The 22,429-nt window shown below is 35.0% G+C and overlaps 1 protein-coding gene across 1 annotated transcript in view; it reads left to right on the top strand.

Moving 5' to 3' along the window:
* The window catches only part of SCN3A (sodium voltage-gated channel alpha subunit 3), a 115,949-nt gene that overhangs the window by 45,600 nt on the left and 47,920 nt on the right, over positions 1-22,429 (top strand). The window contains exons 10-15 of the mRNA XM_033231269.1: positions 3,529-3,670; positions 4,750-4,956; positions 11,801-12,091; positions 17,768-18,115; positions 19,162-19,294; positions 20,650-20,888. Of these exons, the coding sequence (XP_033087160.1) occupies positions 3,529-3,670; positions 4,750-4,956; positions 11,801-12,091; positions 17,768-18,115; positions 19,162-19,294; positions 20,650-20,888 (1,360 nt within the window). The remainder of the gene's footprint in view (positions 1-3,528; positions 3,671-4,749; positions 4,957-11,800; positions 12,092-17,767; positions 18,116-19,161; positions 19,295-20,649; positions 20,889-22,429) is intronic.

Here is a 22,429-nt window from a genome sequence, read left to right on the forward strand (position 1 = left end):
AGACATTCGTAAGAGAATGAAAAGACAAACCACCAACTGGGAGACAATATTTGCAAAGCACATATCTAATATAAAAAAAAAATGACTGGGACCAGGTGCAGTAGCTCACGCCTGTAATTCAGCACTTTGGGAAGCTGAGGGGGAAGATCATTTGAGCCCAAGAGTTTGAGACTGGCCTGGGAAGCATAGGGAGACACTGTTTCTACAAAAAATAAAAAAATTAGCCAGGCATGGTGTAGTGTACCTGTGGTACCAGCTACTCAGGAGGCTGAGGCAGAAGGATTACTTGAGCCTGGGAGGTCGAGGCTGCAGTGAGCCGTGATCAGACCACTGCACTAGAGCCTAGGCAACAGAATTGTACCCTGTCTCAAAACAAAACTAAACAAAACTAAACTAAACAAAACAATGAACCAGTGTCCAGAATATCTAAAGAACTCTTAAAACTCAACAATAAGAAAACAAATGACCCAATTTAAAACTGGCAAAAGTTCTGAACAGATACCCTACACGAGTATATAGTACAGGTGGCTATTAAGGAGGTAAAAAGGCGCTCAACATTATTTGTCATTAGAGAATATTGCAAACTAAAACAAAAATGTCATTAGAGAATACTGCAAACTAAAACAAAAATCAGTTATTCTAACATCTGTTAGAATAACTGAAAAATGTATTTGGCAATACCAACATCTGATGAGGATGCAGAATAACAGGAACTCTTGCTTATTGCAGATGGGAATGCAAAACTAGACAACCGCCTTGGAAGAGAGTTTGGCAGTTTCTTACAAAATAAACATAGTCTTACCATATGATCCAACAGCTGCACTGCTAGGTATTTAGCTGACCAATTTGAAAACATATGTCTTCACAAAAAACCTGCATGTGAATATTTATAGCAGCTGTATTCATAATGACCCCAAACCAGAAGCAACCAAGATGTCCTTCAAGAGTTGTATAGATAAATAAATTGTTATGCCCATACAATAAAATATTATTTAGTGATTGAAAAGAAATGAGCTATCAAGATACAAACAGGTATTAATGAGTGTTAAATGCATATTTCTAAGTGAGAAAAAGCCAACCTGAAAAAGCTACATACTGTATGATTTCAATTATCTGACATTCTAGAAAACACAAAACAATAGAGATGATAAGAAAATAGTGCTTGCCAGGGGTTCATGGTGAGGGATTATCTAGGCAAAGCAAAGAGGATTTTTTTTAGGGTGAGAACCTTTTCGCTAAGATTCTATAGTGGTGAATATGAAACATAATGCATTTGTTAAAACTCATAGACCTTTATAACACAAAGAGTGAATCTTAATGTACACAAATTAAAAGAAATCTTTTGTGAGGTTTGGGGATCCCAGGAAGAAATAGAGTATGTGACAAAAACATATAAATGTATTGCAAAATATGAAACAACCTCACTGAAGGTGGTGGGGTAATAACATGCTAACCTAAGTAACTTTGGAAATCAGTGAGGTTTGTAAGACTGAAGGTAAAAGGAACAATACTCTAGTTGATAAAGTTGTTTCCAATGGTAGTATAGATTAACAATCCTGAAATCACTGTGCATGTGTACCAGTACTGAGCAATTATAAACATCTATGTCTCCTTGTTCTGTCAGCTGAGACGGCCTAGAAGCAATGACTCCCCAGTAGCAACAAACACAACTAGCACCCAGATCTTGGTTTCTAATACCATTTTCCAATAAAAAGAACTAGCACTCCTTGGAGAAATGATTGATTCTAGCACTGGGGAAGAAATTATAAAAGATCAGCCTGGAGCATCTGATAGTGCTTGAAAGTAAGAAAGTGTTAAAAAATAAACAAACAATGCAACCCACAACCATGGGGTATGTCAAACTGTTACAGATGTTAACTGAAAGAGCTTCCAATGGCCAAAGATGAAGCAATTTGAACAAGAAAATAAATGAAATATCATTGAGTTTAATCCAAAATATAAAACGAATCTCCATGACTACATGTTAATTGAAATGATTGAATAATCAAACAAATTATGAATAATGGACAAATATCCTGTGCAGAATAATTTCAAATAATTTTTGTATATACTTAAGATATACTTAAGTATATACTGAAGGTTCCTTAAATGTGGTCTGTACACAGTGACTTTATTTCAAAGAGTACATATGGAAAAGGAAGAAAACACTACCTCAATATGAGTGGTGAAAGTTAACATCAACAGTGATAAGTCATAGTGATAAGTATGTACCCTTGGCATGATGTGATGTGATGATAGTGACGTTTTACCTCTGTAGTCTTCCACCCACAAATCCATAACCTAAATATAATCATGAGACAAACATTAGACAAATCCCAGTTGAAGGGCATTCTACAAAATATCTGACTAGTAATCCTCAAAACTGTTGTGGTCATCAAAAACAAGGGAAGTCTGAGAGATTGTCACAGCCAAGAGGAGCCTAAAAAGACATAACTGCTAAATGGAATGTGTATCCTGAATGGGATCCTGGAACAAAAAAAGGACATTCAGAAAAAAACTGAGGGTTGGGCGCAGTGACTCATGCCTGTAATCCCAGCACTTTGGGAGGCCAAGGCGGGTGGATCATGAGGTCAGGAGATTGAGACCATCCTGGCTAACACTGTGAAACCCCGTCTCTACTAAAAATGCAAAAATTAGCCTGGCATGGTGGCGGGTGCCTGTAGTCCCAGCTCCTGAGGAGGCTGAGGCAGGAGAGTGGCGTGAACCCAGGAGGCGGAGCTTGCAGTGAGCCGAGATCACGCTCCTACACTCCAGCCTGGGTGACAGAGCGAGATTCCATCTCAAAAAAAAAAAAAAAAAAAAAAGAAAAGAAAAAGAAAAGAAAAGAAAAAAACTGAGGAAATCTGAATAAAATAGTAACTTTAGGTAACAATAATGTATTAAGGCTGAATGCAGTGGCTCCCACCTCTAATCCCAGTACTTCAGGAGGCCAATGTGGGAGACTGCTTGAGCCCAGAAGTTTGAGACCAGCCTGGGCCTGGGCAGCATAGCAAGATCCCGTCTCAATTAAATAATAACAATATATCAATACTGAAAATGGCATGGAATGTATAAGGCCTGTACTATCTTCGTACTTTTTCTGTAAATACAAAATTGTTATAAATATTAACTGTATTTTAGAAAATTCTATAAAACCAGCTATTGAAATGGTTAATTGATTCGCCACTCTTTGGCTTTTTTCTGGCTTTTAATTTTTAACTATTATTTCTTGCCACTTTGTAAAGAGTAGAAATATGGTGATGTCAGAGCCAAAAGTGTGTGGTTGCTAGCTCTCTGCCATTCTAAATGTCTGTAAATATTTCTTTGCATCTAAATTTTCTATTGGTCTTCCTAGTGAATGTCATCTGGTAAATTTCATGGTGAGCAATCACCTAAAGTGTTCTGGAAATGAAAGCAAGATAATTCGTCACAGATAGCAACTTTCAGTTTTGAAAATTCCTATAAGTCAATCAATTGAAATTGCTGTAATTTCTATACTGACCCTACCTCCGTTTATCTCTCTTATAGCCAGTGTCCAGAAGGATATATCTGCGTGAAGGCTGGTCGAAACCCCAACTATGGCTACACAAGCTTTGACACCTTTAGCTGGGCTTTCCTGTCTCTATTTCGACTTATGACTCAAGACTACTGGGAGAATCTTTACCAGTTGGTAAGGTCCAAATGAGCATGCATAACATTTACTTTTATAGACATATATGAAATGAAAAGCATAGGCTGGGTGTGGTGGCTCATGCCTGTAATCCCAGCACTTTGGGAAGTAGAGGCAGATGGATCACTTGAGTCCAGGAATTTGAGACCAGCCTGAACAACATGGCAAAACCCCATCTCTACCAAAATACAAAAATTAGCCCGGCATGGTAGTGCGCACCTGTAGTCCCAGCGACATGGGAGGCTGAGGTGGGAGGATCACCCAAGCCCAGGAGGTGGATGTTGCAATGAGTCAAGATCATATCACTGCACTCCAGCCTGGATGACAGAGTAAGACCCGATCTCAAAAAAAGAAAAGGAAAGGGAAAGGGAAAGGAAAGGGAAAGGGAAAGGAAAGGGACCTGCTTACAACACTCTGGAATACAGAGAAGGGTCCAGTATAAAGCAAGTGTGCCAAGAATCCTAATTGCTCATTGAGTCAGTACCTATATATGTACACTGAGAACTTTTTTCATGTGAAAGGCATTCTGCTAGGAACTATGGGGATGCAAATGATGTTCATGACTCTGAGGAATTGATAATCCAGTTGTAGGTATATAAATAACACGTTAAAATATTTTAAAAATCAATGATGTTGATGTGAAAATTTCAAATGAAAGCTCTAGCTATTAACTGGGACTGGAAGAGGAGGGAAGCAAAAGTCATCTATTAATGATATGGAGAATAGACTGCAGTGCAAATGAAATCCCAGTGAAAGGATTTAAAGGTTCAGTGCTCTCACTTGTCATATTATTGCTCTGCATATGAACTCTAATAAAAGCATTATAGTGGGGTTCACATATATATCCACTATATATGAATTTAAAATGTATTTATATCAAACGAGACTGCAGTCAAGCCTCAAATAATCTGATTCTTAATTTTGTGTGTTGAGCATATCAATACCAAAAAACTCTTGGTGAAAAGAAACTGGATACTAAAAAGAGAATTAGTGTGCTGACTATCTAACTGTGGTAACCAGATATTTATTTGGGGACATTATACTAAAATACTGATGGAATTATCCCCCATTTCTCCTAGACATTACGTGCTGCTGGGAAAACATACATGATATTTTTTGTCCTGGTCATTTTCTTGGGCTCATTTTATTTGGTGAATTTGATCCTGGCTGTGGTGGCCATGGCCTATGAGGAACAGAATCAGGCCACACTGGAAGAAGCAGAACAAAAAGAGGCTGAATTTCAGCAGATGCTCGAACAGCTTAAAAAGCAACAGGAAGAAGCTCAGGTACTGAGTGATAAAAGCAAAGATTTATCATTATTATTATTAGTTTCTAAGTAGAAATAGTGTTATACTATAGAGGGTAGATTTGTACTGCCTTTTCATTTCATATACAGGTGTTGTCATTAGAAAAAGAAAAATATTCACATATGGACTTGTTTATGAAGTTAAAGTTGAATAAACTTTTTAGACACTGTATATAAAGAAATCAGCCAATGGGTAGAAAATACATTAGGGATAAGGTTTACTATGGAATTGTCTCATGGAACCTAAGAGGGGAATTTAATTTTTTATTTAATTTAGAAAAGAAGTAAAACTGATATTTCCAATAATTAGTGATTCACCCCTAATTATGATATTTGAGATTTTGTTCTGAAGTTAATTGATTTTAAAGGTTGACAAGAAAACTTTATATATACCTATGCTTAACAATTCTTTGGGATTTCTGTAACAAAAAAATTTTAAAAGGTGTTTGCTATAGCCCACATCAGGATATCAGGAAGGTGTCTAAAATTAGATGCCAACTTGAGATTTTTATCAATATTAAAGTCTGTGTGAGCTAGGGGTATAGTGAATGGGGTATTAATGTGTTGAGGAGAAGAGATGGAAACACAGTACTGCCTTAAAAGACAGAAAAATATCCATATACTGAAAGGTGAAGACTCTTGCAAAGATATAGTAAAAACCCTATTCATGCCAGTTAGAATTATAATTTCTCAATATTTTTGCCAACATTTGCTATGGCCAGTCTTTGTAATTTTAGCCATTCTAATAAGTATGTCATTGCTGTTTTGATTTTCATTTTCCTAATTACTAATGATAAGCATCTTTTTCTGTTCTTATTTTCCATCCGTATAGCTTCTTTTATGAAGCGGTTGTTCAAATCTTTAATCCCCTCCTTTTTTTAGTTAGGTTGTTTGATTTTGTATTATTGAGTTTTCAGTGTTCTTTGACTCTTTGGGATATAAGTCCTTTCACATATATGCTTCTCAAATATTTAAAGTGCAGTTTATCCAGTGTACTATTTCTTAGCTTTTTTGTTTAAATCATTCTTTTGGATGGAAGAAACTTTTGCCAAGTCAACACCACAAGTATTTTCTTCTAAGTTTTCTTCTAAAGTTAGTTTTATGCTTTAAATTTAGGTCAATAACCCATTTTAAATTAACTTTTGTATAACATATGGGTGATATGTTGAGACTGACTTTTTAAAAAATATGAGTATCTGATTATTCCAACTGCATATAAACAAAACATTCATTCTCCACTGCATTGCCTTTGAACTTCTGTCAATTATTAGTTGTCCATAGGTGAGTGTGTCTATTTCTGAATTCTATTCTGTTCAGTTATTTGTCATTTTTATACGAACACCACACTCTCTTAATTACTGTACCTTTTATGATGAGTCTTGAAATAAGATAGTGTAGGTCCCCAACTTTTTGTTCTTTTTTTTTTAAAGCTGTTTTTTGGCTGTTTTATGTCCTTTGTAGTTCTCTATGAGTTTTAGACTCCATTTGTCATTTGCAATTTTAATGATTTCTATCGTTGTCTTCAAGTCAATTATCTTTTCTTTTGCACATTTAATCTGCCGCTAATTTTATCCAGTATATTTGTCATCTGAAACACTGTAGTTTTCATCTCTACAAGCTTGATCTGGGTCTTTTTTATATTTCATACATCTCTAATTAATATTGTGAGCATACACAATACAGCTACAACAACTATTGAAGTTTCCTGTCTGCTAATTTGAACATCTGTGTCAGTTCTTGGTCAGTTTTGATTAATTTTTCTCTTTATTATGGGTCATATATTTCTGCAGTTTTATGTTTCTGACAATCTTCAATTGAATTCCAGACACTGTCAATCTGGGATATAGTTACGTCGTTTATGCACAGTTTGATCCTTTTGTATCTTTAAACCTTTGAAAATAGACAGGACCAGAATACCATTTATTCTCAGACTAATTATTCCTCACTAGTGAATCAAGACTCTTCCTAATACACTACCCAACGCCCATTTAAAACGAAGTGTTTGCCAGTATAGGAACAGACACGGTTCTGGCACAGTGTGATTGCTGGGTGGTGTTCCCTCTAATCCTCAGCCTCAGGTAGTTTTCTAAGACACATGCTTGGTGAATAATCTTCTCAGTACTCAAGGGGAACCTGAGATCCCTAGAGTTCTCTCTCTGCTCAACTGTCGCCCCTGTTGTACCCTGTTCTGTGAACTATATAGCCACCCTGATTTTCCTAGATTCAGCTTCATCTCATCCATTCATGGAGTCTGCAGAGATACTTCCTCTCTACATCATAGTCTGGAAGTTCCAGACCATAAGCTAAGAAAAGCATAGAGCTGGCTTTCTTGCTTTTCCGTTTTCCAATATCTTAAAACATTCTGATCTGATGTCCGGTGTCTTCAAAACCACTGTAACATGTATTTTGTCTGTTTTATTGGTTGCTTCAGAAGAGAGTAAATCTCGTCTCTGTTACTCCATTTTGGCCAGAAGCAGAAATCCAATTTTGTTTTTATGCACTGGCTTTTTTGAGGATTTTTTTTTTTCTCAGATGAATGGCTCCACATATTTGAAGTGTTCTTTGGATGACAGTATATACTAGAAATTGGTATATTCAAAATTTAAGTTTTTAACAATTTTGAGTTACTTTGAAGATGCACAACAAATAGCATTAGGTCCTTTCTCAAGGCATTTTTTTGGTGAAATGGAGATACAGCAATGAATTGCTTAGTGAATTACTGAGCTCAACCATAAACTTAGCTTTGGGTGAACATGCTGGCTTGGCCACTTTCGTCTTACCATTGGGTACAAAGTAGGAATGTGGATATACCTTATTGATTTTATACAGAAAACTCTAAACAAATTTGGTGAAACTTGAAAATATTTAAAAATATATCTCATGCTTGCCAGAAAGTTCTACATTTGAATTATTGAAGAGTTTTATTCTATATCGCTATAAATAAAACACATTTATAAGATAATAAAATAAAATAGCTATTTACAGGGCAAATACTTTATTTCACGATTTTAAATATATGTTATAGGAAATAATAATCATAAATTGCATATGATTGTATTTTAAAGCACTGAGTTTTTCTATTATCATTAATAAAAGCAGACAAATTAATGTGCTTGAAAATGCTACACAGATAATACAGTACGGAAATGAGTTATTTCAAAATGCAGCCATTTTAGGGTAAAATATGGCATCAATTAAAAGAGTATAGTCTTTTTGAACTTAGAAATAAACATGCGCTATGTCTGGTAGAAGTTTAAAGAACCTATGATTATGATGAGTTCGGCTAAAAAACATCAGTTCTATTAACCTAGTAGTCAGTTACTGAATTTTAGTGACAAAAACATCACAATTTGATTCAGCTTTAGCTTCATACATACAAAATTTAAATTTATCCAAGGTAAAGTATAGTACTGATTGGAGTAGCACAGTGCCAAATCCATTTTAGTTCCTTATTGACAACACAGGTAATGATGACCAGTAAATTATCAATGTTGAATCCAGGAGGAAATTGTAGGCAAAGAGAGAGAATTAGTGCACCTATGAGATCATTTATGCTGCAGTGTAGCTTAAGTCTCACTAACCACCTATGAGTCTTCAAAACTTACTATCTAGCCAATGACTTCATGAAGGCTAGCATCACTTCCATCTTTCCTTATTATTGGTTGAGGGGCACCTAGGGCTAGTCATTGTGTAGGCATGAGAAAATAACGTGGAGAAACACAAACCCTGCAAAGAAATCAATGTTTTGTCCTAGATCATTCTAATTGTGTTTGGCATTTAAATTGTGATATTTAAGTGCCTAATGTTGCCCAGCTTAGTATATCCCATAGCAGTCTATATATAGGAAAAAATTTGGGAGTAAGCTCTAGAACAAAATTCAAAATAGTAGCTCTTAAGAAATCTAATATAATTGGGGTAGAACAGAAATAGGTATAATGTCTTGTAGCTTTGAATGGGATTTTAACTGGATTACATGTGTAAAATGAATGAAGTATATTAGTTATGTGGTTATATTTTTATGGACACACAGATACAGTGAGTTACAGAGCCTATTTTGTATCACACAAAAATGTTATAAGACAATGTTATTTCCTGAGTAAATACTAAGTGAAATTTCTTATTTGTTAAAAGAGGAATTCAGTAAGTTGGCTGTGAAAGTAACACTATTATTCTAATACGCAGGACATTGGTAGAATCACAGAGTTGGGTATAAACAGGTACACAGAAATGAGAGATGACAGGAAACATCTGCCTTTGAGGGAATTGGCAAATCACTGGAAGTGGAACAAGTGACAAATTTGAGTTGATGAGTGACACAGAAAATGTGTCAGAGGTTACCTTTGTTGCCTTAGAAATCTGTTTTGGTTTTGAATTATTTGAACTGTTACCCAGAATAGATAGGGAAATAACATCTTATGCAAAACAAAGTTTGGGGCCAGGTGCGGTGGCTCACACCTGTAATCCCAGCACTTTGGGAGGCTGAGGTGGGTGGGTCACTTGAGGCCAGGAGTTTGAGATCAGCCTGGCCAACATGGTGAAACCCTGTCTCCACTAAAAATACAAAAATTAGCCAGGCATGGTGGCTCATGCCTGTAATCCTAGCTGTTCAGGAGGCCGTGGCAGGAGAATTGCTTGAACCCGAGAGATGGAGGTTGCAGTGAGCCAAGATCACGCCATTGCACTTCAGCCTGGGCAACAGAGTGAGACCCCATCTAAAAAAAAAAAAAAAAAAAAAAAAATATATATATATATATATATATATATATGGAAGTGATTTAAATGAACGTAAGCTTTAGGATTATAGTGAGGAACTATGACCACCACTTCCTTTGTTTCCAGGGACAAACAAGTCAATAAATGATTAACACTGCGTGTTGTGTGTTTGTGTCTATATAAAATGGAAAAGAGAATTAAGGACTTTATTTGGATAAGAAGGGGTATGTGTGTATATATATATTCACTGTTTCAACAAATGGTGTATATTATGTACATCATATGTATCAATCACTATGTAACTATATTTAACTTGCTACAGATTTTTTACTTTATTTTGTGTATATACTCAGAGTTATAAAATGTACTTAATATTTCTCATTTTATGTCATGAATTATATTAAAAGTGATACTGATCAATAATTTGATTAAAAATCTGGCTATGTGACTATATAAAATTTTATAAATATCTAAATTCTGAATTAGTGTTTCATTTAAATGCTGGGCATTATCTTATATCAAGTCTTATATCTGAGTTTCCATTATGAATATAGTGCTTAATATAAATAAATATCTGTTACATTTTGTGTGTTGCTTGGTCAAACACATAAATTTAAAATCATGTTTAGTACTAAGTTTCCCTCCCTGAGATCATTGTAATCCTAGAGAATTTGCAGCATAGTAATTTTAGATTTAAAATCTTTTTTTAAATTTTAGTTAACATAAAGTTTAAAACTGAAAACTACTTAGCAGGGTTTGCTTCTTTTTAAGAAAGATGAAACATAAAGCACAAAGTGATGTCACAGTATTATAAATAGGTTTTATCTCCATTTCTTCCTAAAATATGTTGTTATACAGACTGTTATGCCAGTCTTTTATGATGTCTTGAAAAGTCAAGGCTAAGTATGTCTTGTTCTTCCCCCACCCCCACCCCAGTGTCTGAGAAAATTGATAGCAAAATACATTTTTAGATCTTTATTCACCAATTATTTACCGAGCCCTATTTATGTCAGGTGACATACCAGTCGCTGAGCATACAGTGATACAATTTCTATCCAGCCTATAGTTGGTGGGAAAGATAAACAGTATAGTAGATAAGTTAGAGTTGTTTGTATTTAGTGATGACATATGTAAAAAGTTTAACTGATATTGTCATAATTTAATCATTTCCACTTCTGTGGTTACATTTTCAAATAGTTATATGCTTAATGAGAACTCAGCTTTGATGCTCACCATATTGTTTCATATCCTCTGTATGTCACTGTTAGATCATGTCCAGTCTAAAAATACTATTTTCCATGTTTCACCTCAGAGCTGACTGTGTTTCATTAGTAGGTATAGAAATTCAAAGTGCTTAAGAATACTTAGTGCTGCAATATGGAAAGAAAATATTTGAAGCAGTTCTCATAACCCTTTGAATGAATTTATGTGTTGCTATGTTAATCATTTGTTATTATTTATAATATTAAATGATTTATGAACATTTAAAATGCTTAAAGTGATACATAATAAATTTTCTGGCAGTAATATGACCACAGAGATGTGAACTACAGTCCTAAATGTAATTCAAATGAAGGAAGAGGATAAACTAGCTAATACATTCCCCTACTTCCATCTGGAGGTAAAATAGTACGCACTTTAAATGTTTTGCATTCACAAAAAAGAAAAGAAACAGTCTTTTGTACTGGATTTAGAGGGAAAAAAATTACTACTCAGTTGCTCACAAGTGCACACAGGAGGAAACATTTTACAGATGGAATCAGAATAGTAGTTAAATGAGCAACCACCACTAAGAAAACATTTGCTTTTTAAAGTATAGAAGATACTATGGAGAGAACAGTTGTCCCCTCCGCCCCCAAAAAAAGACAATCCAGAAGATAGGCAAAACCATATTTTTCTTGCTTTAATACATACACTAGCATATTGCTTTATATGATTTAAAATGTAAGGGTTGTTGTTAAGTAAACTTTTGTGGTGAGACAAAATAAAGGGACTAGAAGAACAGACTTTTCGCTTATAGTTAATGAGTCTTAATTGGCAATATTTTAACCATACTCCACTGTTTTCAAAGCTCTGTGTTCTAAACAGTGCCTGACTTTGTTTTACGACAGGCAGTTGCGGCAGCATCCGCTGCTTCAAGAGATTTCAGTGGAATAGGTGGGTTAGGCGAGTTGTTGGAAAGTTCTTCAGAAGCATCAAAGTTAAGCTCCAAAAGTGCTAAAGAATGGAGGAACCGAAGGAAGAAAAGAAGACAGAGGGAGCACCGTGAAGGAAACAATAAAGGAGAGAGAGACAGCTTTCCTAAATCCGAATCTGAAGACAGTGTCAAAAGAAGCAGCTTCCTTTTCTCCATGGATGGAAACAGACTGACCAGTGACAAGAAATTCTGCTCCCCTCATCAGGTATGATTTTCGACTAAGTGCTCTGGTTTCTTTGTCATTGCTATTGCTTTTTAGTTGTTGCATTTTGTTTTAGTACACTTTTGTGCTATCTGACTTCAGTGAGGGATGGGGAACTAACATTTAATATAGTTATTTAAATTCTTATCATAGACTGTCTTCAAAGGGATTTTTATTAAACCGTTCATAAAATGTTCACCATTTCGAGACTGATATATATAGATATATTGATATCATATATATAATATATATAGATATAACCTATATATATCAACCTGTATGTGTGTGTGTATATATATATGTGTGTGTATATACACACACAACCTACGCTAACAGACTTTTCAGTGAGAGTTTGGGAATCTCTTGTTTACATTTTCCACTTTGAGACCCCAGATAAACTTATTTTCTTTGAGAATGAGTTTCTGCCTTTGGTATCCAAAGTTGTGATTGTAACACACACATAAATTTTGAAAAGAAATGTTCTTTGGGTTTTATCTTTATCCTTTGATATGAGAACTGGACTATGGTGAGTCTCCACTTTGCTTGCATAGGGTCATACCATGGTACATTAGAATGAAATTATGACCTAAATGTTCTTGAAGAGAATAGCATCAAAGGTAGTCTATTTTGTGCTCTGATTTAATGCCAACTACCTAGTTCTTCAGCACAGTTTTAAGTAAAAGAGTAAAAATTAGTTTCAATTATTTGTTGTTTAGTAAGTTTTATGGATTAGTAAGTTAATGTATTGTTTACATATGTCTCATGTAAAGAATAATTAGTTATAAAATCTGTGATAAGTACAATTATGGCTTTGAACACTATTTGGTACCATTAAAATTTCATGTGCTATGAACTGCAAATGCTTCTAATCATAACAATCTGGAATCAGAATTATACCCTGAAAATAATGCTTCGAGAGATAATATATAAGATTAATTTAATCAAAAACTGCAAATCAACCAAGAGGTATGATATATTTTTCATAAAGAAAGAAATTTCTAAAAAAACAGAAGTAATAAACACAAAATTCAACATAGTATTTACTTTTGGTTGGGAGAAAAGGTAATATGCAAGTTCTCAGTGAATGTTTTATAATCTATGTTTAATATGTAAACAAATATTTTTAAAGAAAAAAGTAGACTATATCAATAACTTAAAACTTGTATTCTCATATTAGAAAATGGACATGAATACACAAAGAGTTTTAAGATAAAAGCCATTTATTTAAGAGAATATCAATATCAAGAAATTCAAATATTACTATCTTGTGTAATACAAATATAAAATGTATTATCAAATCAGTATAACACATTTGGAATTAACTTGAAGCTCTGGAGGGCAACTTGGTTTCTCAGATCAGATGTTTTTTTCTTAAACAGTCACCCTTGATATTTTGGAATTCTTAAAACTATTAGGAGTTATTAGAATTAAGAGTATATGAGACTACAGCATAATGATGCTATAGTGAACACAAACTTTCGTGTTCATATCTCAACTCCAAACTAATTCTGTGACCTTGGTCAAGTCACTTGTACTTTGTAAAATTTCTGTAAAATAAAGTAAGAATACCTACATTAAAGAGTGTTACGGGACTAAGCAATATATAGAAAATCTGTATGATAAAGAATAAGTCTCTTATTAAGTTAAAATTAATGAATGAATTTCAAATGAGGGAAACAAAACTTTTGAGTAGTTTCAATTACTCACAAATGTATGTACGCAGTTTGATAGCAGTATTATTTCCTTTATTGTTTCATCATTTTGCTCAAAGTTTGCAGATTAGTTCATTCAGTCCAATCAATAAATATTCATTGATCACCAACTATGTGGCAAGCATAATTCAAGATGCTGACAATACCTCAAAGAACAAAAGAGACTCAATTCACTGACCTCATGGAAATTTATCCCCAAGGAGACAGACAATAAACAACATAAATAAGTTATAGACTGCGTTAGAAGGTAACAAATGTTAAGGAAAAAAAAGTAAGGAAGAAAAAAGGAACACGAGCCATAATTGGAAGTAAAATTTTAAATAGGGTGGTTTACAATGACCTCACTATTTAGACATTTTGGGAAAGATTTGGAGGAGGCAAAGGAAGAGGCTATCTTATGGAACAGCGTTCTAAGCTGATGATAGACGAAGTGCAAAACCCTGACATGGTAGCATGCCTGGAGTGCTTTAGGAGCAACTGGTAGACTTGGTTTGCCAGACCTGAGTAAACCCCAGACAGGCAAGAGCAGGGAGGTTAGCTGATGGCCAATGTTTTAATACTAAAATCAGAAACAGTACATACATATGGTAGATGTCATTCATTTTATATTTGTAAATAGAAGGCAGATGGATAGATAGGTAATTTCAAAAGTGAAAGAAATAATCTATTAGTTTTAAATTTGCATATCCTAGTAAAGACAGGCTAAAAGCATTAACACAACTAACAAGCAGAAATATACCATAAACAGTTTACAGTTTCTGATTCTGTAAACAGAAAAGGAATCTGGTAGAAAGAGAATCAGTGAAGGTGGTGGGGACAGGAAACATAAGATAGACAGTAAATACTGCTCAAATCAAATATATCTTCTGAAAATGTCAAAGCAGAGAGGCCATAAATTGTGGGTACCCTGTCTTCTATTCACATAAATTACAAATGTTATTTTGTTTATTACATTATTTTATTTTTAAGCAGATTATATATGTTAGTAGTACAAAATAAAGAAGTATTTAAAAGTATAAAATGAAGCCTCAAAATGCTAAGTACTTCCAACAAATATTCACTTTCCTTATTCCCACTAGAACATCTTAAAATTCCCGGCATCTTTTTCCATCTTGACTTTTCCCAACCCACTTTGAAACCAAAGCCTACCTGCATGATTGTGTCTTATAGACCTAATTTCTTCTATTTTCCCTTTTGTTACTAAAATTAAGAAACAGTCTACATTTATCTTCTGGGAACAAGATGAAAAAGATACCTGGGAAATATGTTTTGACATGCCTGAGGCAAAGAAAGATGGCCTTTCACTCCTTAAAACATTAAAGCTGGTTTTCCCTACAGAAAATGTTGCCACATCTGTGGGTATTCCCTCCACTCTGCTGCATCTTCCAGTGTGTTATTTTTGGTTTATTTTCTCTGAATGCTATTTCTGTTATCTTCTTTTTCCGTCTCTGTTGCCTTGAAAGCTGCGCTCACACCCATTATTGTACATTCCAAAGAGTGAATAGAAGTTTCGAATAAATTCAGAGATCTGGAACGCCTTTGAAAATACCTGACATAAAAATATCCAAATTAAAGGCATGTCCCAGATACATAATGGATGTACACACATACCACATACTCCCAACCAATATTGTGTAGACCGATTTTCAGTTTTCAGAGACAGTTTCAGAACATAGGTGTATTGAGGTGATTACCAGCCATCCTAGGGATTAATGTAAGACCAAGTTAGTATTTCTCTGAGTGTAGGATGAGGTCCACCCTGTATTAGAATCATCTGGAATGTGTCAAGAAAATTCAGATTCCAGAGTCCTACCTGCTACTTGCTGAATCCATATTCCAAAAATCTGGGACCTAAAAATATATATTTTTAACTCTCAGAGTGATTCACATACACTCAAATGTTTCAAAACACTAGTTCTGGGCTGGGCCTGGTGGCTCATGCCTCTAATCCCAGGGCTTTGGGAGGCCAGGGCAGGCAGATCACCTGAGGTCGGGAGTTCGAGGCCAACTTGACCATCACGGTGAAACCCTGTCTCTATTAAAAATACAAAAATTAGCCAGGTGTGGTGGCAGGCACCTCTAGTCCCAACAACTCAGGAGGGTAAGGTAGGAGAATAACTTGAACCTGAGAGGTGGAGATTGCAGTGAGCCGAGATTGCACCGCTGCACTTCAGCCTGGGTGACAGAGCGAGACTCTGCCTCAAAACAATGACAACAACAACAATAAAAACACGAGTTCAGGATATAACTGTTATTATATTGATCACTTAAATAGAGTCTGAGGAAATGAAAAGCATTAGCATTCTTTATTAATAGGGGATGAATTGATGTCTTCACATGATCTAATCTCTTGACCACTTTGCTGTAAAATCACCCTACTGTCTGCCCTTCGGTAGACAAATCTGCTACAGGAATTGAGTATCACATAGACACACCCTCTGATGGATAAGCTGGACAGCCAACAGTTCCTGTGGAGAATCTAACCAAATCCAAAGGAACAGAGCACTTTTTAGTGAATAATATCCTTCCAAAATATCACTGAGACAGAGGACTACAAAGATTATTCTGGTGCTTTGCAGTCTGGGAAAAGCCATAAAAATAAAGCTAAAAATGGGGCCTATGAAAATCAGCATGACCTAATTAGGCAGAGGAACCAAAAATAAGTTTGACAGAGTCTGCCTTTTCTGTGTTTTCCACTAAAATCATTTTATTTGGTTTTACACTAAAGCTTAGAAGAAAGAGAATATCCAGGAATGTTTGCTGCTGACATATGTATATGTATATGTATGTATGTATATTACCCTGGGTGTGAAAAGAAGTAGGAAAGGGAATGAGAGAGCGAGGAGGAATGCCATTGTTCGTGATGAGGGGAGAAAACAAATATTCTGCAGACTGAATAGAGATGTTTTTGAAAACTATCTGCAAGACTAGAATACACACAGAATTATTTGGGGTTGCTAGTTTAAAATCCTTTCAAAATGTGCAAGAGGGAACTTCAAGCTAAATCCTCATTTTCTGGTACTAGGAAACAGTTCGCTTAACTTACTTTGGAATAGCTGTAATAAAAAACGTTTTGAATTGTCTCTTTCTTTTCAATACAGTTAAAGTAAAATCAGAAGTATATGCTGTTTTTTACACCACCCGCTGGTGAAGTCATGTTATATGTCTTGCTTTTATAAGCCAGTGTTACATTTTACACAAGAAGAGTAATTTATGTAGCAGTTTAGGAATCCTCTCTGTTGTGTTTGCTATGACATGTAGTCTCTCAAATAAAGTGAATCATTGGTTGCCATTTGGGAAACTGTTAGCAAATTTGGAAGACAACATTGTAGGTAAGTTTTGTGACTTCTATTCCCATGTGAGTAGAGACAAACCATTTCAGACAAAGAGTAAACTAATTTTCTTTCAGAATTCAAAAGAAGGGAATGGAAAAATAGTAGTTTTTTTTTTTTTTTTTTTTAAATTATCCTGAAGTGAAATACTGGCTACAATGCAACATTTGAAATAAATATTTTAAATTTGAGCCAACATTCTCACTTGAGCCAAAACTTATTCTCCAGGTTGCATGCCCTTCAGATTACAGCATTAAGAAGTAGAAGCTACTTATTATTTGTTTAACCACCACTCCCATCAAAAGTAATCATTTAGCCTTTTCAGCATCTGGTCCCTAACCTATAGCATTATGATAACCCAATCCACCTGAAGTGAAGACTAAATGAAGTGGTTGCATACTTAGTAAATTGCAAATCAGTATTGTTAGTCAGAAAAACACTCTTTTACTTAAATTTGCTTTTTAATAAAAGTATTAAAATATATGTGTCCTCTATAAATTTGATAATCCATGTTTAAGAGCAAGACTATACTAACTCCAAAGAAAATAGATCTTTTAATATTAATACTTTTATTTTTATCAAATAATTCTGTTCTCCCCCCACCCCCATCCCGTTCCTTTTTGCTTTCTCCGCAGTCTCTGTTGAGTATCCGTGGCTCCCTGTTTTCCCCAAGGCGCAATAGCAAAACAAGCATTTTCAGTTTCAGAGGTCGGGCAAAGGATGTTGGATCTGAAAATGACTTTGCTGATGACGAACACAGCACATTTGAAGACAGCGAAAGCAGGAGAGACTCACTGTTTGTGCCGCACAGACATGGAGAGCGACGCAACAGTAACGTTAGTCAGGCCAGTATGTCATCCAGGATGGTGCCAGGGCTTCCAGCAAATGGGAAGATGCACAGCACTGTGGATTGCAATGGTGTGGTTTCCTTGGTGGGTGGACCTTCAGCTCTAACGTCACCTACTGGACAACTTCTCCCAGAGGTGATAATAGATGACCTAGCTGCCACTGACATTATTCACCAATTTGCAATAGTCAAAGCCTGGACAGTTTAGGCTGCTATACCGTCCTGCTTCCTCAAAATGAAAAATTGGTAAAAATAATACATGATTAATCAAAGGGAAAGCAATAGAATATTGAGAATCTATTGAATTGTACGGGAGCATTAGTTTTTGTTGTATGGGAATTAATTGTAAGGGACCATGGCTTTAGGTTAAAAGGGCCCAGTTTTTAGAGTCTGCTATGAAAAACATATCTGCAAATTTGGTAGACCTACCAAGACAAATAATGGACATTTTCACCATCAAATCTGTAAGATGCATAATCACCAAGGATTGTAAAATTATCTATTCATATTCTGGAAAATTCATATTCTTAAAATTAAATATTATAACCAATTTGTTGATAATGGGCAGTTTCATACAACTGTCAACATTTACAGTGCTATTTTAAAATGACTCTAAAATGAGTTGTTTTTTAATAGGAAGAGATATAGAAATAATTAAAGAAATTTCAGGAAAGCACACACATTTCATTGTACATCTGTGTTTGTGCATGGAAAAAATTGGCCCACATATGTCAATATAGTCAATATAGCCTCAGAGAAAATAATTCAGCCTTGAGACTATATAATCATAGTGTTTATTGGGGGGGATTGATCTGATTATTAATCATTGATAGAAGATAAAAATAATTTTCACCTAAATGAAATAAAATAATAAATGACTTTAGCATGTTTACAACAAATTTCCTTGAAAATTGTGACAGGTTAATTAAAATATTTCTGTAATATAATTGTGTTATACAACTGCATCCACTGGTGAATTCCTCTTAAATAGTACTACCTGTGATAACTTTTATTAAAAAAAGAGAAAAAACTGTTTATAACTTAACAATAATTCAGTATTTTATTCCTTGAAAATTCTTAACTGGAAAAATTGCATGTCGCATGATTTACCAAAGAAATGCTATGTGGTGTTGTATTACTTATTGGAAAGAGTGGTTTGAGCCATCAGTATTTGGTTTGCAGGGCACCACCACTGAAACGGAAGTCAGAAAGAGAAGGTTAAGTTCTTACCAGATTTCAATGGAGATGCTGGAGGATTCCTCTGGAAGGCAAAGAGCCATGAGCATAGCCAGCATTCTGACCAACACAATGGAAGGTAAGAAGCAGGTCATGGAAGAGTCAACTTTCTGCGATTATGTGCTTTGTGAACTATTCCTTCTTTTCATAGAGTTACTGAAGTCTGTTACCCAGATCAAAACTATATACTAGACCTAAGAATGTGATATATGGAGTATATTATCACATTGATTACAAAAACTAATATTGGCCTTATTTCTTTTTGAGTTGGGTCCTTACCTTGCTTGCAGAGTGATATTTCACCACTTGATATTATATCCATGAGGATTTCTTCTTATGTTATGTTACTCATATGCAAATAGAGTATACTCTTCCCCCTTTCTAAGTCTTGGTATATAGAAGCACAAGGAAACATTTCTTTCAGGCTTTACTCTGTTCTTCAGGCATGGAGGTGTTGATAGGGTTGTGGGAGTGCTTGAATGAGTTGGACAAATCAAAACCTGTCCTCCACTCCAAGAGAGATCCCACAAAAGGGTCTCTCTTCCATCTTCCACATACACAACAACCATTACATTCCTCCAAAGGACCATGGACAGATATGTTCATTGATTTTGACATACAGGAATGGGCAGCAACTATTTATACACTAAACTTGTTCATACTTCACACAGTCCTCACTCCGTGAAGTCTGGAGAGAGAATATATTAGTACTGCCCTTTTTAGATCAATTGTATGTCAATTCTAACATATGTTCTTTAAAAAACATCAATTACATTTTGTAACATGTCTTCTTGGTGTATTAGATATACAGTCACATAATAATTATTTTGTAACAGGCTTCATCCATTAAAATTTCAAGTAATATTTTAAATACATGATGCTAAAATTCTAAAAGATATGTACAAACCACAAAAGTAGATTTGAGTCTGAATGTATACTAAAAAGAAGGGCATACTACATTCTCATTGTGTGCAAGATTAATGTTGATATGGAAACTATGAGAGGAGAGAATAGTTCATAAATGTTATCACATACATAAGGGATCACAACTTTAGACAATGTTTTTAAAAAGGTACTTTCAGAAGAAACCATAATTATTTAAAATTTTAATAGTTGTGTAACGCTTATTTAAAATTCTGTTTTGACAAAGAGAATACAGCAATTTAATCAATCATAGTCTAGTGATTTTAAAGCAAAATATTAAATTCAAAGTGCTTATTTTCTGTATTTAAAAGAAAAAAGTCAATCTATATGACATTTTAATTAGTATTTTCTGAAAATATTTAATGGGATTGTCTTCTTAAGTTTCTTAAGTAATATGAATTTCTATTTTCAAATATAAGCATCAATTTTGTTAAATGATGTAAAATCTACTGGCAATAATAACTCATTTTTGTTGTTATTTACTACTCTTCCTCTTTATTGTCCCTCCAGAACTTGAAGAATCTAGACAGAAATGTCCGCCATGCTGGTATAGATTTGCCAATGTGTTCTTGATCTGGGACTGCTGTGATGTATGGTTAAAAGTAAAACATCTTGTGAATTTAATTGTTATGGATCCATTTGTTGATCTTGCCATCACTATTTGCATAGTCTTAAATACCCTCTTTATGGCCATGGAGCACTACCCTATGACCGAGCAATTCAGTAGTGTATTGACTGTAGGAAACCTGGTAAGTACATTTGAAGTTTACTTAATTACTTTGGCAGAGGTGGGAGACATAGACCAAAGGGAAAGATCCATTTGTGCTGTGCTGAACCCAAAAATTGTATCCTCTTTCCTCATAGAAAGAAATATCTAAGGAATATTACAGGGAACCTCAGCAATAGAGCCTAAAAATCAACTGGTATGAATGCTGATTGTTTAGGCCAATGTCTATGCTGATTGATCGTGGTGTCTTACCAGTTGTAAACGTCTCAAAATATTTACAGTTGTTCTTGCTGGAAATGTGGGTCCAGATAAACCAGGAGATCTTATCCTGGCTCCACAAACATGTGGTTTTAACCCACACAGCCTCTAAAAAAATAATGTCCATTGAAGGGATGACCCAAAGATTGATGTATATTTAAAAAAAGAACATCATTGTTTCAAGTTAACTACCTAATAAAAAGCTTCAGTGATATTCATACAAGAAAATAAATAGTTGCTAAATGTGCATTTGTGATTTAGCCATACCTCTGGTTCAAATTACTGAGCATGCATCTGTGTCTGTGTATGCTGATCAAAATGGGTGAACAAGTAAGAAAAGGGTTTACATATATTATTAATCAAGACCTTGTCCTGTACTAACTCAAACAAACTTGGGGCAAGGGGTAGTGGGAAAACTGGAATGGAGGGAAAAGTAGACTAACAAACTAAATAAAGGGCAGTATTGCAGTCTGACTTCAGGAACAGTTTTCATCAAGGGCTTAGACATGGCCTGCAAGTTCACTGCATCATTTGTCTTTAGGTCAGCAAATGTTCAGTAAGAGCTCACTGATTTTACGTCTTACAACCTCTACACTGGAAAAAGCCTGAATCTCTTTTTGAGTCTCATTCCAAAGACTCCTGATAGAACTTCGGCATAATTTGGGTCAGATGCTCACCTCTGATTTAATCAGCCTTGGCAGAGGGTGGTATCGTGTTAAAAACATGGCAGTCCTGAGGAATCATGGGTGGAGGAGCAATTGCCAACAGAAGGGGGAAAGGAAGTGCTGGTGGACAACTGGATAAATGTGTGCCCTAATAAGTGACCTCAAATTCTCTGCATTATTTGACTCAGTAGAACACTCACATATTCTTAAGATTTTCTTCATCTTTGGCAAAGGCCATGTCCCATTTTTCTGTTGCCTCTCTCAGTGTTTACATGGGAGTCACTCAATGAATAACCCACTGGTTGATACCTAGCCAAAAAGGCTGCTACAGGTAGCATGATTTTGCAAAAGAACACAGGCTTTGCAGTGGAGTGGAATTGAGTTTGACCTTAGTTGCCAGTGCTTACTAGTGATATGGCCTCTGGACAAGTCTGATAAACAATCTGAGTCTTTGTTTTCTACTATTGAAATGAGTGTAGTAATACCCTTTATGCGGAGTTGTTGTGAAGGTCACATGAGGTAATGTGAAAGCACCTAGACTGTGCCTGGCATCTAGCATGTGCTCAATAAACAGTTTCCTTCCTCATATATATGCTATTACCCTTTCAGACCTTTCTTTGAAATAATGATGGAAAATATT

The sequence above is a fragment of the Trachypithecus francoisi genome, unplaced genomic scaffold, assembly GCF_009764315.1.
Source record: "Trachypithecus francoisi isolate TF-2019V2 unplaced genomic scaffold, Tfra_2.0 Lachesis_group13, whole genome shotgun sequence".
Lineage (NCBI taxonomy): Eukaryota > Metazoa > Chordata > Mammalia > Primates > Cercopithecidae > Trachypithecus > Trachypithecus francoisi.